At 47.8% G+C, this 15,712-nt stretch overlaps 1 protein-coding gene across 6 annotated transcripts in view; it reads left to right on the top strand.

Moving 5' to 3' along the window:
* Positions 1-8,249: 8,249 nt before the first annotated feature.
* The window catches only part of CDK5RAP2 (CDK5 regulatory subunit associated protein 2), a 173,673-nt gene continuing 166,210 nt past the window's right edge, over positions 8,250-15,712 (top strand). For 4 of the 6 annotated variants that reach the window (XM_047068639.1, XM_047068648.1, XM_047068616.1 and 1 more), the window contains exon 1: positions 8,461-8,579. In XM_047068639.1, the coding sequence (XP_046924595.1) occupies positions 8,521-8,579 (59 nt within the window). In that variant the 5' untranslated portion in view covers positions 8,461-8,520. Of the gene's footprint in view, positions 8,580-15,712 lie in introns of all 6 variants that reach the window. The other 2 variants (XM_047068608.1, XM_047068627.1) reach the window with 2 other exon arrangements.

Raw genomic sequence — 15,712 nt, 5'->3', positions numbered from 1 at the left:
TGCAGACCTCCTCTGTTTCTGCTGCTTGTCACTTCTGAGCGTGTCATCAGCAGGTGCCGGTCTCCGCGATACCCGGTCTTAGCGGCAACACCCTTAGCTGTTGGCGTCATTGCTTGACACAGGCTCCTGTTTGACAAGTGACTCCATCTTGCTCTTCACATATGCCAATACATTTGATGATTTAGGTGAAACGTACAGATTCCTTGCAAGACACAGACTATCAAAGCTCTCTCAAAAAGTGATAGATAACAGCTCAATCTTTTAATAGCCCTCTATTAAAGGAATAGAATTTGTACTTACCAACTTCCTACCAACAAAACAAAACAAAACAAAACAAAACAAAAACCTTCCAAGTTCAGAGAGCTTCATTGCTGAATTCTAGGAAACATTTAAAGAAGAAAGAATACTTAATCCCACACAAACTCTTCCAGAAAAATTAAAAAGGAGATAACCCAACTCTTTCTATGAGACTAGCGTTACCCTGATACTAAAACCAAAGACATCACAAGAAAACTACAGACCAACATCCCTCATGAGCACAGGCATACATACTTCCAAGAAGATGTAAGCAAATGAAATACAACAGTATACTAAAAAGATAGAACTTCATGACTACCTGGGATTTATCCCATGGATTCAAAGCTTGTTTGTAAATCAACCAATGTAATTCACACAGACTGAAAAAAAAAGTATTTGATGATCATCCAAGAGATACAGAAAAAGCATTTGACCAAGTCCGACACTGATTTATGATAAAGATGATGAAGAAGAAGATGCTGATGATACTTCTCTGCTATCGAGTTATCGGTTCAGTTTGACGGCTGGACTGTCTTTATCTATTTAATCCCACTGCCAGGCACAGGCCCTGCCCACCCCCTCCCACCCCCCAAAAACTCAATAAAAGCAGTAAATGAATGAATGAATCAGCTGTATTGCAGTTTTTACACTGGGAAACACGGTGGAGACACAGGAGTATACTTCGGTTGGGAGGCTTCGAATTAATGTAAGCCTGAACCCAAACCCAAACTGTTATCTTGGGCAGCCCCAAGCCACTTTCAAGGAGAAATGTTTTTCTGGAGGGTGACCCTGGAAATAAACAGCACAAGGTATCCTTCTGTGGGATGGTGCTGATCAAGCTCATTCCTTCAGGGCAGAGATCTCGCCCACAGACTGGACTGCACATTCTCAAACATTTGGGCATGTGCTGACTGTGTGGGAAGCAAACTCAGTCTGATATATAGATGCTTTGGGGGCCCTCCCCTTCCTGCCTTTATTCTTAGTAGCTTGCAGAACCAACAGGCTATCGCTCAGCTTTTTAATTTCCTCCAAACATTTTCTAAATGAGCCATTGTTATCTTTAATCACCATGCTAGGGGATTATCCAGTTTCATTCGAAGAAGCTATTTTTGCCAAGAGATGAGATTCTTCCAGACAAGGATAAAGACATTAATGGTTGTCTATTGAGGGTCTGTTTTAGTTGAGATAATAATTTTGGGGTAATTAAGCAAATTGTATGGGCTCCAACGGTCCATTAATCTCCAAAGGAATTGTCTGAAACGGAGAGGGCCTTTGTCCTCTGGAGCAAGAATCAGAGTTTGGTGACAGTTATATTTCGAATTTCCTTAATTAAAATGAAAAGGTAGCGATGTTGACAGGTGTGGCACCGGGGTAAAGAATTCACCTTATTTCCTCATAATATGTACCTCACCTTTTTCGTCTGAAAAGACAGAGATCATTACGACGCCAGCAAACCCAGGGCAAAGGTTACATTAGCAGTTGACGCCCAAATTTCGCTGAGCTCCTCAGCAACCGGCAACATCTCTTACTTAGCTATTACTACCTAATTAAAGGATGCATGCTGGAACATCAACCGAAAAATCTCTTCCGCGGAATTCTAAAAAACAGTCGGAGCAGTAAGCAGAGCGATATGGCCTCCGGGGCAGGTTTCACAACCGGAAGACCTCGGGGGGGGGGGGGGGAAGTGAGTAATGGCACTTAGTCCTACTTACTGTAAAAGTCCTACTCTGTAAAAGGAATGATACTGACCTTAGGGTTGCATTGACCTTGAAGTAAACCTTAAATGGGAAGCACCCCGACGCGTGCTATAGCTATGATGAATGATGGTTTCTCCCTCCGCCCCTTTTGTTTTAAGAGATCTTCAACACAAGCCTTATCCCCTCTCCCCCCACCCAAACCAGGGCTGTTCTTTGTCCAATGAGTGGGGAACTGGATCTGGGACCAGGTGCCTGGTTTTCTGGGCAGAAAACCAACCCACGTCCCAGTATTGGAGTAAGGCCACTCCTAGGTTTTAGGTATATTTGGAACGAAACAAAATACTTCTCTAACTTGAATTGCTGCTGTTTCTTGGTTTTCGGCGGGGGGATCTCCGGGCCAGGGTGGCATCCCCAGGAGGCTGAAGCGGGCGTTGGGGCCTGTTGTCTGCATCCCTGTGGCCCCCCAGGGATTCACAAGAGTTGCCACGTTGGCCCACGGGAATGGATGGGAAGTGAACACTGCCGAAGGAGGAGGGTACGGGCTTTGGAGGCTGCATGGTTAGTTTGGAATCCGGGCTCTGCTATAAATTTACAGGGTGAACTGAAGCAGGCCACTGACCCCATCTGGGGCTCAGTTTATCCATCGGTACATCCAAGGGATTTAGTTAAATGTTCTCTGTGAGCGCCCTTCTCACTCTTGTATTCTCTCGGGGGAGGAGAAAAGTTTTGGGGATAAGATCGTTAATTCCAATTAGGATTTATTCATTCTCTCACCTATTATCTGCCGGACACTATAATAGACCCTACAATACAGAATTAAAAGTCTCTGCTATCAAAAAGCCAGAGTTCATATTGTATGGTCCTAGGTATATCAAAGTCTAGAAAGGCAAATCTTTAATGACAGAAAAGTAGATCAGTGGTTTTTCCTGAGGTGGAAGGGAGATTGACTGCATCACAGGGGAATTTTCGGGGACGATGGAAATGTTTTGTATCTATGTGAATATAGTAGCTGCCAGCCTCAAGTGGCTGTTTAAATTTAAGTAAGGTAAAGTTTTTAAAAATTCAGTTCCTCAGGGCGCCTGGGTGGCTCAGTCAGTTGAGCGTTGGACTTCAGCTCAGGTCATGATCTCGCGGTCCGTGAGTTCGAGCCCCGCGTCGGGCTCTGTGCTGACAGCTCAGAGCCCGGAGCCTGCTTCGGATTCTGTGTCTCCCTCTCTCTCCGCCCCTCCCCTGCTCACTCTCCATCTCTCTCCCTCTCGCTCTCACACACAAACATAAATAATAAACATTAAAAATTTTTTTAAATAAATAAAAATTCAGTTCCCCATTCACATTCCAGGGTTCGATAGCCACGTGGACAATGAGTTCCTCTGGGCAAGTCAGAAACGGATGCCCCTTCTTTGGAATGGGTTCCCCTTGGGGAACAGAACCCACAGCTCGGCAAGCAGAGCAGGGACTAGATTTCAGCCTCCACTTGTCCTTTGGCTGGGTGTCCTCAAGCAGGGCACAATCTACGCAGGGTACCCGGTGGCCTGCTGGACAGGCGGGAAGGCGTTTGCAAAAGCCAAGGGCCTTACATCCATCCCTTCGAGGAAGTAAGTGCAGTGGCCACCTACTTGTGGCCCTCCGTCCCTGGTCCTGACCAGCTCTCTCAATAGAAAGTCACTGCATTTAAGGGAGAGGCCGCAGTTTACAACCACATCCTTGCAGGATGCACATTAAGTGCATCTTCTATTTATTTATTTTTGAAAAATATTTGTTTGTTTATTTACTTACTTATTTAGAAAACGAGCAGGGGAGGGACAAAGAGAGAGAACCCCAAGCAGGCTCCACACTGTCAGTGCAGAGCCGACACGGGGCTCGAACTCATGAACCGTGAGACAATGACCTGAGCAGAAATCCAGAGTCAGAAGCTTAATCGACTGAGCCACCCAGGCGCCCCTTAAGTGCATCTTTTAAGCTGCAAAATGTCCAGACAACTGATTAATTCAATTATCTGTCTTTTGCCTATGGCTATTGCTGTTTTGCATATTCAGATGTGCAGCTGGGAAGGGTGCTGGATAATTTCCCCATAGCCTTTGACTCTCTCATAGCCAGCCTCTGGGTTTAAATTTTTTTTTTTTTTCTTAACATTTATTTATTATTGAGAGACAGAGAGAGATAGAGCTTGAGCATGGGAGGGGCAGAGAGAGGAGGAGACACAGAATCTGAAGCAGGCTCCAGGCTCTGAGCTGTCAGCACAGAGCCCGACGCAGGGCTCAAACTCACGGACTGTGAGATCATGACCTGAGCTGAAGCCGGACGCTTAACCGACTGAGCCACCCAGCCTCCCCAAAAACAAAATCTTTAAAAAAATACAGAAGGAGAGGTAACTGGGTGGCTCCCTTGGTTGAGCGTCCGACTCTTGATTTCGGCTTGGATCATGATCCCAGGGTGGTGGGATGGAGCGCTTGCCTCAGGCTCTGTGCTGAGTGTGGAGCCTGCTTGGGATTCTCTCTCTGTCTCTCTCTCTGCCCCTCCCCCTCACTCATGCTCTCTCTCTCTCTCTTTCTCTAAAATAAAATTTAAAAAATTAAAAAAATATAGAAGGAACGATGGAAATAGCAGATCACCAATTGGCAAGTACCACTGTTACAATTGTTTTAGGAAGGAATTATTAATGGATGCTAAAATTAGTGGCTGAAAGTTTGCTGAAACACAGGATATTTGCATAGTCTCAAATATCACCTCACGAGATTCTTATTAATTACAAAAAGAAAAGAAAAGAGAAAGAATAGTTTTACCATGGAGAATCTTAGCAGATACCACCTTAGCAAGGATCTGAGTCAATATCACCAGTTAGCGAGACATATGTCAACATCATCTGCTTCCTGATACCCCGAGAAAGGTACAACATCACTTCTGGGGGCATTCTTCCCCAAAGCGCATAACCTCTCCATTTAATCCTGAGGAAACACCACATGAACCCAAACTGCGGGCTGTTCTATTAAGTAACTGACAAGAACTTCGTGCGGGTGTCAATGTCATGAAATCCAAAGACAGAGGAACTATCACAGACTGGAGGAGAGTAAGGAGGCATAATGAGTAAATGCAGTGTGGAATCCTGGATTGGATCCTGGGCCAGGAGAAGGGCATTCATGGGAAAACTGATTACATTTAAATAAGGTCTGCGGTAAATAGTGTTGTATCGATGTAATTTCTTTTTTTTTGACGACTATGCCATGGTTATGGAAGATGTTCATGGATTAGAAAGCCGGGTGACGCCTACGCGGGGCATGTTTTGTACTGTTTTCAAGTCTCTTTCCTTCCCTGAGCCTTAGTTTCCTCGTCTGTAGAGGGGGGCACTCGCTCCAACGTGGATGTATTCATGCTACAAAGTTGTTTTTGCTGTGAGTAATGGCAGCTCACGTGTCTTGATGAGATGGTTGAACTGCTACAGCTTCAGGAGGGTTCTACCCTAATGAGAAACATCTGGCTGGAAGCGACTTCCTCCCAGCCATTCGCTGTGACCTGGCCCAAAGAATAATAATGCCAGCTTTGTGGCCGGGTGGCTGTTGTCAAGGAGAGGGCGCCAGATAGCACAAACAGCTGGTGGGAGTGACATCATCTCCAGGCCTGGCAGAAAGAAAGGGCAGGATGAGACACAGACGGGGCAAAGGGCTTCGTCCGTGACCGTGAACATGGGAAAAACAACTTCCCACATAGGCTATCCGTTGTCAATTGATGCTGTTTTCAGTTTCCAGGTTCACTGAAGGGTTTAGCACACACCATCCAGGAACATTTGCTAGACAGGGCGATGTATTCATCGGAAGGAGAGCTCCTCACAGGCTCTTTCTTTATAGTTTCCAAAGCATCCAATTAGAAAACGCAGCCATGTGAGCCCAGCACTGTCTGCCCCATTTTATGCATGGGAAAACCAAGGAGGAGCAAGGGGAAGGGACCCCAGTCACGGGATAAGTTGGAGGACTTTCCAGAGTCAGAATCCGGCTGCCCTGACTTCCAGCCCTGCAGTCACACTGCCCACACTAACATACACCTCCTGGCCACCTGAAAGCAGTGGCCCGAGGAGAGGAGTCCGGTGAACACGTCACTGAAATACTGTTTTCTGGGTGTAGACCTCACTTCTCCCTCCTAGATTCTCAAGCGGAGAAAAATAAATAGGAAAGACGGGCGGCCGGAAATAATCAGGGCATTGTAGTTTAGAGGGACCTGGGCGCCAGTCCCAGCTCTGCAACTGACCAGCAGTGAGACCGGACTGGGTTATTTTTACCTCTTTTGGTCTCAGTCTTCTTATCTGTGGGTAAAACGGTGATGACGGTCGCACCTGTTCCAGAGGACTCTGCCTCGGGATGTCAGCGAGGTGACGCCTTGTGACAGACGCTCGAAATGTGTGAGTCCCCTCTCTCGTTTCTTTCCTCAAGCGCTTTTCATCTGCTGGATGGAGAGCTAGTTCTTTCACTTGGGAAGTGATGATTAGTAACTCAACCTCCCTCCCCAGGAACAGAATGGGTGGTGTCTCTGTGGCTTTGAAATAAACACAAAGAGCAGTGAGGTCCTGAGACATCCATGTAGTCCAACCTTCTGATCTTAGAGATGTACGTGCTGTAAGGCCCGGAAGAGTGGTCTGCAGAGATCACAGAGAGTCAGTGGGCAGAACCAGGGCAGGCATCCTGCCCCCTCCAGCTGCCCTGCTTTTGGACACACTCAACTCTTTGGTTGAACTTAGCACCGTCCCAGGCGTCGAGGACTGCCCATTCCCTGGGCCGGGGCATCTGATGTGCCGACTGGTTCCTGCCCACTCTCTCTTTCAGGCTGTTGTTTGGGGGGGGTTGTTGATTTAGGGGTGGGTGCAGAGCTGGTTAAGGAAGAGGGAAGGGGCAGGACCATGGGTTTTGTAGACTTCACTGAAGGTCATAAAGGATTGGGACGAGCGATTGACGGGATTACCATCGACGGGGCTACTAAAGCCGTCTCAGATCATCCTCACAGCCTCACTACAACCTTGCAGGACAGGTATTAACCCCCTTTTCCAGACTGATGGGAGCATTCATTCAACATCTGTTTTCAAACACCTTCTGGGTGGCAGGCATCGTGTTGGGGACATAGCAGTGAACAATTCAGGACACAGTTTCTGCCTCATGGAGTTTCCAGGCTAGAGCAAGAGGAAGAATTTTTTTTAAAGCTTGTTATTGATTTATTTTTAAGAAAGAGATAGCAAACGGGGGAGGGGCAGAGAGAGAGAAACTTGGAGTCAAACACTTAACTGACTGAGTCACCCAGGTGCCCCAAAAGGAAGACTTTTTTTTTTTTTTTAAACACAGAAATACATTATTGCATACCATGATTGCCACAAAAGAAAAATCTGAGTTGCTAAGAATACAAGAAAGGCCTTGATTTACGTTAGGGGGTTAGAGAAGGCCTCCTTTGGAAAGTACACTTCCACTCAGGCGTGAGGAAACTGAGGCAGAAGGAGGACTCATACATGATTACAGGGAAAGTCACCATCTACCTGCTCACCCATCTTTTCAGGTCATTTTCATCCAGGATCCTTCTGACCGCCTGCAGAGGAAGGTAGCAATGCTGAGATGGGGAGAGAAAGGTTGACTTCACTGACCCAGCTCTGTCAAAATTATCTGTGTTTAGTGATTGATCTGTGCATTAAGAACGGCAGCCAGCGTTGTGGAGAGCCCCGATCTAGTTGGCAGGAGCCGTGGGTGTGGCTGCTGTCCACATGCTTACCGTGCACGGCTTTGGGAGAGTCATTTCCTCTCTCTGGGCCTCAGTTTACTGATCTCAGGTGCTCTTGAGCCCTAAAAGGAATAAGGGATCCCTGGTGAGAGATTGGAGGAATGTTTCCGACCACTGGCTCAAAAGGATGAGCTTATTTGCTTCAACCTAAGTGTGCAAATGACTGCTTGAGGTGGGATTCCGCAGGTAGGCTTCTTCTCAAGTGACGCAGCCCAGGATTATCTGAGTTTCAGCTCGAGGCGGAAGCCTTTTGGAGGCACAGACTCTAAGGTTAGGGGTCATTATTCTAGAGAAGCACATACTGGGTTAGGAACTTCGAGGGTCGGTGAACTTTGAGGGTTGGGTTCCCATCTCCCGCTTAAATTAACGGACCGAGGCCTGCCTTTGCCCTCAATAAAGATGGCGCGTGCCCTGGCCTCGGCCTGAGTGCCCTCACAAAAAATGGCAGCCTGCCTTTCTTTCCTTAGTCTTGCTGGGCAAGTGCGAATGCTTTTGCCCTTAGTCAAGATGGCACCCGCCCGCGCTTCCCTGCCCTGCCTCTGGCCCCTGCTATTCGGCTTCACCGCGCGCGCCTCGATGACCCCGCCTCGTTTCCGTAGGAAGAAGCGCCGGGAAAGATGGCGGCGGCTGCGGTTTGAATTCCAGCGGCGCCGCCAGAGTCCGAACAAGAGCAGGATTGGAGGGGGCGGGGACCTGGGGAGTCTGCGGGTCGCGACAGCCGGGGGAGCCAGTTGGCGCCGCCGCCACGGACACCAACGCCACCACCTTCTCTGTGTCCATGATGGAGTCGGTGTTGGAAGAGGACGTCACCCTCCCCGGGACGCTCGGCGGCTGCAGGTGCGGCCCGGGCTTTGCAGGGGCGCGGTGACGCGGCCGGGATTCCCGCTGATGGGGGTACACCCTAACGGAGACTTGGGGGTTTGCTCTTGAGGGTGATTGAGGGCTTCCGGACGGGGGCGGTGTGTGGGTTGGGGTCTTGGGGTAGGTGTCTCGAGCACCTATAGCAGCTGATACTGAGTGTGGGGTCGGGGGTGCGGGGTAGGGGTCCTGACCCGACTCACACCTCCGTCGGGTTATTTCGAGACGTGCTTTGAAGAGGGTGTGAGGGTCAAGTAAGGGGTTTCCTGAAAGACGGTGGCGAGGGGGACCTCTGGGGGTGTACCATTAGTAGGGGCTGGTTGAGGGGCGGCGCCCTTGGGGGCACTTGAGGTTCATTCTGATTTGGGGGTTTGCTTTCATCGTGGGGAGGTAGTTGGTTTGTCCAGACTTTGCTCACCGGCTCACATAGTGGCCACCAAGACGGAGGCAGTGAAGTGCAGCGGTTAAGAACCTTGGCCGGAGTTGGCCAGAACTGGATTCAGATCCCAGCCTTTAAACCGACTAGTTGGGTGACTTTGGTAAAATGATTTAGCCTGTTTTCCCGTCTGTAAAATGGGACTAGTAGTAATATCTACCCAACGGAGATGGGATGAGGATTAAAAGAGAAGATGCCTTCCCAGTGCTTGGCACAGAACCGGTGCTTGAAAAATGATCCTATGTTATCATTACATCCTCATCCTCCTCCTCATCATCAGTACTACATTTTGGGGAATAAGGGCTGAGAGTGGCCTTCCAATGCACCTGTCCCAAGAGGCTGTTGGAGTCCACATTGCTGGTGGGGCCCGGTGGCTTTCTTTTTGGCAGGAAGTCCTGACAGAGCCCTAGCCTGCCCCAGGGCTGGGGCCCTTTGGTTTTCTGGGCCTCCTGCTGGAAAGTGGGGAGAAGGATGTGGACGAGAGCCCTGAGAATCTGCAGTGTTTATCCAGCTCTGCCAGGGAGGGGCTGCTGGTTTTCGTCAACAGACCCTCAGTGAAAGGGTTCCCTCGTTATCTACTGTGCAGTCCGGGGCAATTTTAAGAGTGACGTGGGCACAATTAATATTTATGCCTAGACAGCAGGCATAATCTGGTCCTATCTTGGGCAAACCTGGAGAGGCGGTTACTCTGTTTGAGAACCTGTTATATATCAGGCGCAGAGCAAGGCCCTTGGCAGCTCCTGCCTGATTGGATCCTATGGTAGTTCAAGTCCCTTTCTCTTCATCTTACTGCCACCGCCCCAATCTTATTTGGGGATGACCTCTCACCAGCACTCTCCTTGATACTAGAGTTTGAAAGCCTTTTTAAAATGTGAATCTGATAGTCTGCTGCATTGTGTGTTTAATGCTTCTCTGTGCCAGTAAGATAAAGTCCATTGTTTTTCTCTCATCTCTTCCTGTCTCAGTGCCATCTGACCCACACCCAGGTGGGTTTCGATCCCAGTTCTCTGTTTAACAGCCCTGTGGTCTTGGGCAAGTCTCTCGTTCTTCGCTCGCTCAGTTTTCATCATCTGTGAGATGGGTGAATCTGAAGGGGCTTTGGCCGGTGTCTGACACGGAGCAGCAGCTCCACGAGGAGCAGATCCTCCCCCTTGTCTCTTCTCCCTGCCTTCGCTGGGACCCTGACTAATCTCTTCCCTGCTTCAGACCCTCCCTGGTTCCCCACGCCCCTCAGGGTGAAGTACTTTAATGTTACTTCCAAGATCCTTCATTAGCCTGGCCCCACTGACCTCACTACCTCCTTTGTCCTTTCTGTCCCTCCCTGTCTCCTCCCCAAACACTACCCTCTGCCTGGTTGCCAAACCCTTTGTCACAAATGGCCTTGCCTTGTTCTTTCTTACTGTTGGGCCCGTGTATTCACTCTTCCTGCTGCCCGGGGTGCCTTCCCTGCTCCCCTTTGCCTTATTAAAGCCTCTTATTTTTCAGGTCTCAGTTAGATTTCAATGCCACGCCTCCCCCCCTCCCCCCCCCCCCCGCCCCGGCCCTCTGCACGCTTCCAGCCCCCACGACCATCACTGACCCCAGTCCCTGTCCTTATTGACCTCACGGAGTTTTATTGACTGACGCTGCTCAGTAGAAATATATCGTGAGCCACGTATGTAATTTAAACTTTTCCAGCAGCCACGATGAGAAAAGGTAAAAGAGAAACGAGTGAAATTACTTCTAGTAATATATTTTATTTAACCCAATATTTCCGTGTGTTATCATTCTAACTCGCAAACAATAACAAAATTATTAATGGAATATCTTACATTCCCTTTTATGTTATAAAGCCTTTGAAATCCGATATGCAGTTCGCACTTAACGGCACTTCTTGATTTGGATTAACCACATTTCAAGAGCTCAGCAGATACCTGTGACTGGTGGCTCCTGCCCTGGGCGGTGCAGGTATGACTGCGACGTGTCTGTCCCCCTGATTAGACTCTGGCCTGTTTGAGAGCAGGGGCTGTGTTTTGTTCGTCTTCGTGACTCCACTTCCCCAGCTGGTATCAGGTACATAAATGGGAGGTGACAGTTTTATCCTCTTTTTACAGGTGGGCACACTGAGGCTCAGAGAGGTGAGGTGGATGGTCTGGGGTCCCACAGAAAAGCACATGATCGAGAGACCATTTAAATCGAGGCTTACTGACTCCAGAGCCTGGCTCTCGCTGTCCGTCCTGCCTTCGAATTAGTTCTCTGAACCAGTTCTGAGAAGACCGGGAAGATTTTAGGGAGCTACTGGCACTTGGACCGGCCCTGAAAGAGCGGCCGAAGTGTCCTGAGACAGATACCTTCTCCATTAGATGGTCACGGAGCAAGAGAAAAATCCTGGAATAAAATCACCTCTTTTTATTCTAATATGAGCACCCTTCTGCTTGGTAATTTCCAAGCCCCAGTTTTAGAGACTAAACCGAAGTCCAGTTTGTCCTCAGGCTTTTGTTGAATCAGGTCAGTGTGTGTCATTCTCTCCAAACCTGGTCACCTGGGGGTGCCCCAGAGAGCTCCAGCCCCTTGAGAGTCAGGCTCCCATCCCAGGCCCGGGAACCTTGCCCAAGCGAAGGCCCTTGATTAAGTCCTGCCCGGGTCGAAAGAAACCGGGCTTTGTACTCAGGATGACTGGTTCTGAGTCCTGCTTCCCCCAGTTACTAGCCGAGTTGCTTTCGTAGTTCACTTAACCCTTCTGAGACTGAGTTTCTCTTCAGTGATAATATCTATTTATTGGGTGACCATGTGGATGGAGCCAGGTCGTATGGATTATGTGCCTGAGACCCACTGGGGGTGCATGAAATGTTAGCTGTTTTTGTTTGACTGTTACGGCATCGCACTGTTTCCTGGACAGAATCCTCGGTGCCCACGACCCTGGATTTGTCCCTTTGTTTTTATGCCCAGGGTTCTTCCTCTCTCTAACTGTGAGCTTCCTAAGGCCTGGGCCCAGGCTTGTTCATCTGTAGGTTCCTTCAGTGCATGACCATTAAGTGCTTGCTGTCTGGTTAGGGGCAGACCGAAAGGAAATGTTTTCCTGTAAGTTTGTGCACAGTTGTACTTCGTCAGGCAGAGAATGCCTTCATGGACTTCTGTGGCAGGAGGTGGAAAAGGAAGATGGTGGAATGAAATTGAGGTGAAGGTTTGAAGGCTTGATCCGAGGCTGATCTTGGATCGCGTTCCCAGTGTGAGGAACCTGTTCCCAGTCCCCAGTGTAAGCTGAGTAAGGGCCGGGAGCATGTCTGCCTTGATCCCGACTGTGTCTTCAGACCTAGAACCGCGTCTGGCACATAGGAGAGGATCAACAAATGTTTGTTGAATGAGTCGGTTTTGTTCACTCTCTAAAAAGATAACTACCATGTAAATACAGGCTCCATGTTTAGTAGTGAAATGCTCCTTTGTAATAGCTGTGAAAGAGGTGCACACCAGTGCACACACTGGTAGACTTTCTGGAACACAATTTGGTGTCAAAGATGTGCCCATGTGTGTTTTTCAAAAACCACTGTATTGAAATACAGTTTGTATGCCATAAAGTTCACCCACTTAAAATACACCGTTCAGTGATTTTCAGTATATTTACGGAATTGTCCCATCATCACCCTGATCTCATTTCCGAATGGTTTCCTCGTCTGAAAAAGAAACCCCGTGCCCGCCCATCAGCCGTCACTCCCCGTCTTAGCTTGGGCTGCTGTAACAAAAATGCCGTAGACTGGGCCATGTACGGACAACAGAATTTATTTCTCCAGTTTCTGAGACTGGAAGTCCCAGGGTCAGAGTGCCCGCATGGTTGAGTTCTGGTGAGAGCCCTCTTGCGGGTTGTAGACTGCTGACTTCTCACCGTCTCTCCACACGTGGCGGAGAGCAGAGAGAGGAAGAGGAACCCTTGTGAGGGCACGAATCCCATTCCTGCGGGCGCCACCCTCCTGCCTTCATCTAACCCCACCTCCTCACTCATTCATTGGTTGATGACATTTGGGTGGTTTCTGCTTTTTTGGCTGTTGTGAATATTGTTGCTACAGATGTTTGTGCACCGGTTTTTGTGTGGGCCTGTGTTGTTTCTCGTGGGCATATATCTGGGGATAGAATGGCTGGGTCATGTGTTAACTCCGCGTATGTTCGACATTTGGAGGAACTGTCCAACACTTTTCCAAAGGGGCTGCACCTTTTTATGCTCCCACCAGCAGTGTATGAAGGCTCTTATATCTTCACAGCCTTGTGGACACTTCTGGTCTGTCGTTTGATCATGGCCATCCTTGGGGGCATGACACGATATCTCACTGTGGTATCGGTTTACATTTCCCTAACGACTAATGATGCCAGACAGTTTTTCTTATGCTTTCTTTAGCCGCTTGTATACGTTTCACCCTTGAACAACATGGGGGTTGGGGGCGCGATGTCCCACGCAGTGGAAAATCCACTTGTAACTTTTGACTCCCCCCAAAACTTAACTACGAATGGCCTATTGTTAACTGGAAGTCTTAGTCATAATGTATACCATCGATTAACACATATTTTGTGTGTTATATGTATTATATACTGTATTCTTACAGTAAAGTAAGCTAGAGAAAAGAAAATGTTATTAAAACCACAATGAAGAGAAAATACATTTACGGTACTGTTCGGTATTTATTGAAAACGACCCCGTATAAGTGGACCTGCGCAGTGCTACTTATGTTATTCAAGGGTCCACTGTCTTTTCAAATCCTTTGCCCCTTCAAAATATGTGAATATATTTTGACCTAGCAATTCCACTCCTTTTTACCTTAGAGAAATTCTCATGCATGTGCACAGGGAGACCTGTATGAGGATATTCATAAAGCATTGTTTGTAAAAGGAACAAGTAGGAAACAAATTGAATTACCGTCAGGGGATCGGGTAAACACACATCCTTTCCAAAGTGTATTTCAGACTGTGACCCATTGACAGCTCATGAAATTCAATTTAGTAAGTTGCAGCCAGAATTAAAAAAACAGAACAGTACAGAATGGAAAGCACTTCAAGAATCAAGGCTAATATATTTCCGTCTATGGGTCATGGTCAGTAAAGTTTGAAAAACACTGCTGTTCAATGCTTTGTGGGAGTTAAAGCATGAAGGTAGATCTGTTTGTACGGTCATGAAAACATCTTCAGGACACATAAAGAAAAGATGCTGCAGAATAAGACACACAGTTTGATTGTATTCGTTTTGTTTTTAAGCCACACACACAAAACTATGTCCCTATGTTTGCAAGTGCATAGAAAAAGGCCTGGAAGGAAGTGTCTTGCTGACAACAGTGGTTACCTGTTAGGACGGGGCTATGATGGGGAGTCGTTACCTCTGAGGAGGGGGCTACTAAGAGGAATAGTCCAGAGCTTTAGGCTGGTCGGTATTTTTTTTTCCTTCCACTCCCTTCATCCATATGCCCCTTCCTCCTACCCCTTCTCCTCTGACAGCTACCGGATGGTTCTCTGTGTTTATGGGTCCGTTTCTGCTTTTTTGTTTGTTTTGTTTTTTAGCTTCTATATATAAGCGAAACGGTATGGTATCCGTCTTACTTTGACTTATTTCACAGAGCGTGATACCCTCTAGGTCCATCCCTGTTCTTACGGTGTCAAGATCTCATTCTTTTATACAGCTGAGAATAGTCCATTGTATGTCTAGACCTTATCTTCCTTATCTATCTTTCAAGGGGCACTTGGGCTGCTGCAATATCTTTGGCTATTGTAAATAATTCTGCGATAAACATAGGGGTGCATCTTCTCAAATTAGTGTTTTCATTTTCTTTGCGTAAATGTCCAGTAGTGGGATTACTGGGTCATGTGGTAATTCTAATTTTAATTTAAAAAGTTTTTTTAAATGTTTATTTATTAAGAAAAAAATTTTTTTAATGCTTATTTATTTTTGACTGAGAGGGAGACAGAGCATGAGCAGGGGAGGGCCAGAGAGAGAGGGAGACACAGAATCCGAAGCAGGCTCCAGGTCCGAGCTGTCAGCACAGAGCCCTATGCTGGGCTCGAACCCATGGACCGTGAGATCATGACCTGAGCCGAAGTCGGATGCTTAACCGACTGAGCCACCCAGGAGCCCCTCTAGTTGTAATTTTTTGAGGAACCTCCGTACTGTTTGCCACAGTGGCTGTACCGGTTTGCACTCCCACCAGCAGCGTATGAGGGTTCCTGTTCCTCCACGTCCTTGCCAACACTTAACTTCTTTTCTCTTTGATTGTAGCCATTCTGACAGGTGGGAGGTGAGACCTCATTGTGGTTTTGATTTGCACCTCCCCTGATGATGAGTGATGATGAGCATCTTTTCATGTGCCCATCGGCCACCTGTATGTCTTCTTTTGTCTGTATTTTCTGTATTTATATATTTCTTCTCTAAGAATACATAACACGTAACGAGAAGTGGGTTGTCAAGAGACAGACAGAGGTGCACCTGCTGTAATTGTTTTCTGAATGTGATGCCCGGTTCTATTCCCAGCTCTCCCAACGCCTTATCAACGAGACACTTAGTCCTCTAGACCTTGTTGGGTCTTGTGGTGTGAATGGACGGTGCCTGCTGCCACATACAGCACAGAAAGTGACTGTGCCTTTTGGGTGGCGGTAGGACCAAGACGGGAGGGCAAGGTGGTGAAGCACAGGTGAGCGTCTCTTCATTTGCTCGACAGAGAGTCCA

This window comes from Lynx rufus, unplaced genomic scaffold (assembly GCF_022079265.1).
Source record: "Lynx rufus isolate CCGP_SWC_20201006 ecotype Redwood Valley unplaced genomic scaffold, mLynRuf1.p SCAF_10, whole genome shotgun sequence".
Taxonomy (NCBI): Eukaryota; Metazoa; Chordata; class Mammalia; order Carnivora; family Felidae; genus Lynx; species Lynx rufus.
This window is presented reverse-complemented; position numbering and strand designations above follow the sequence as displayed.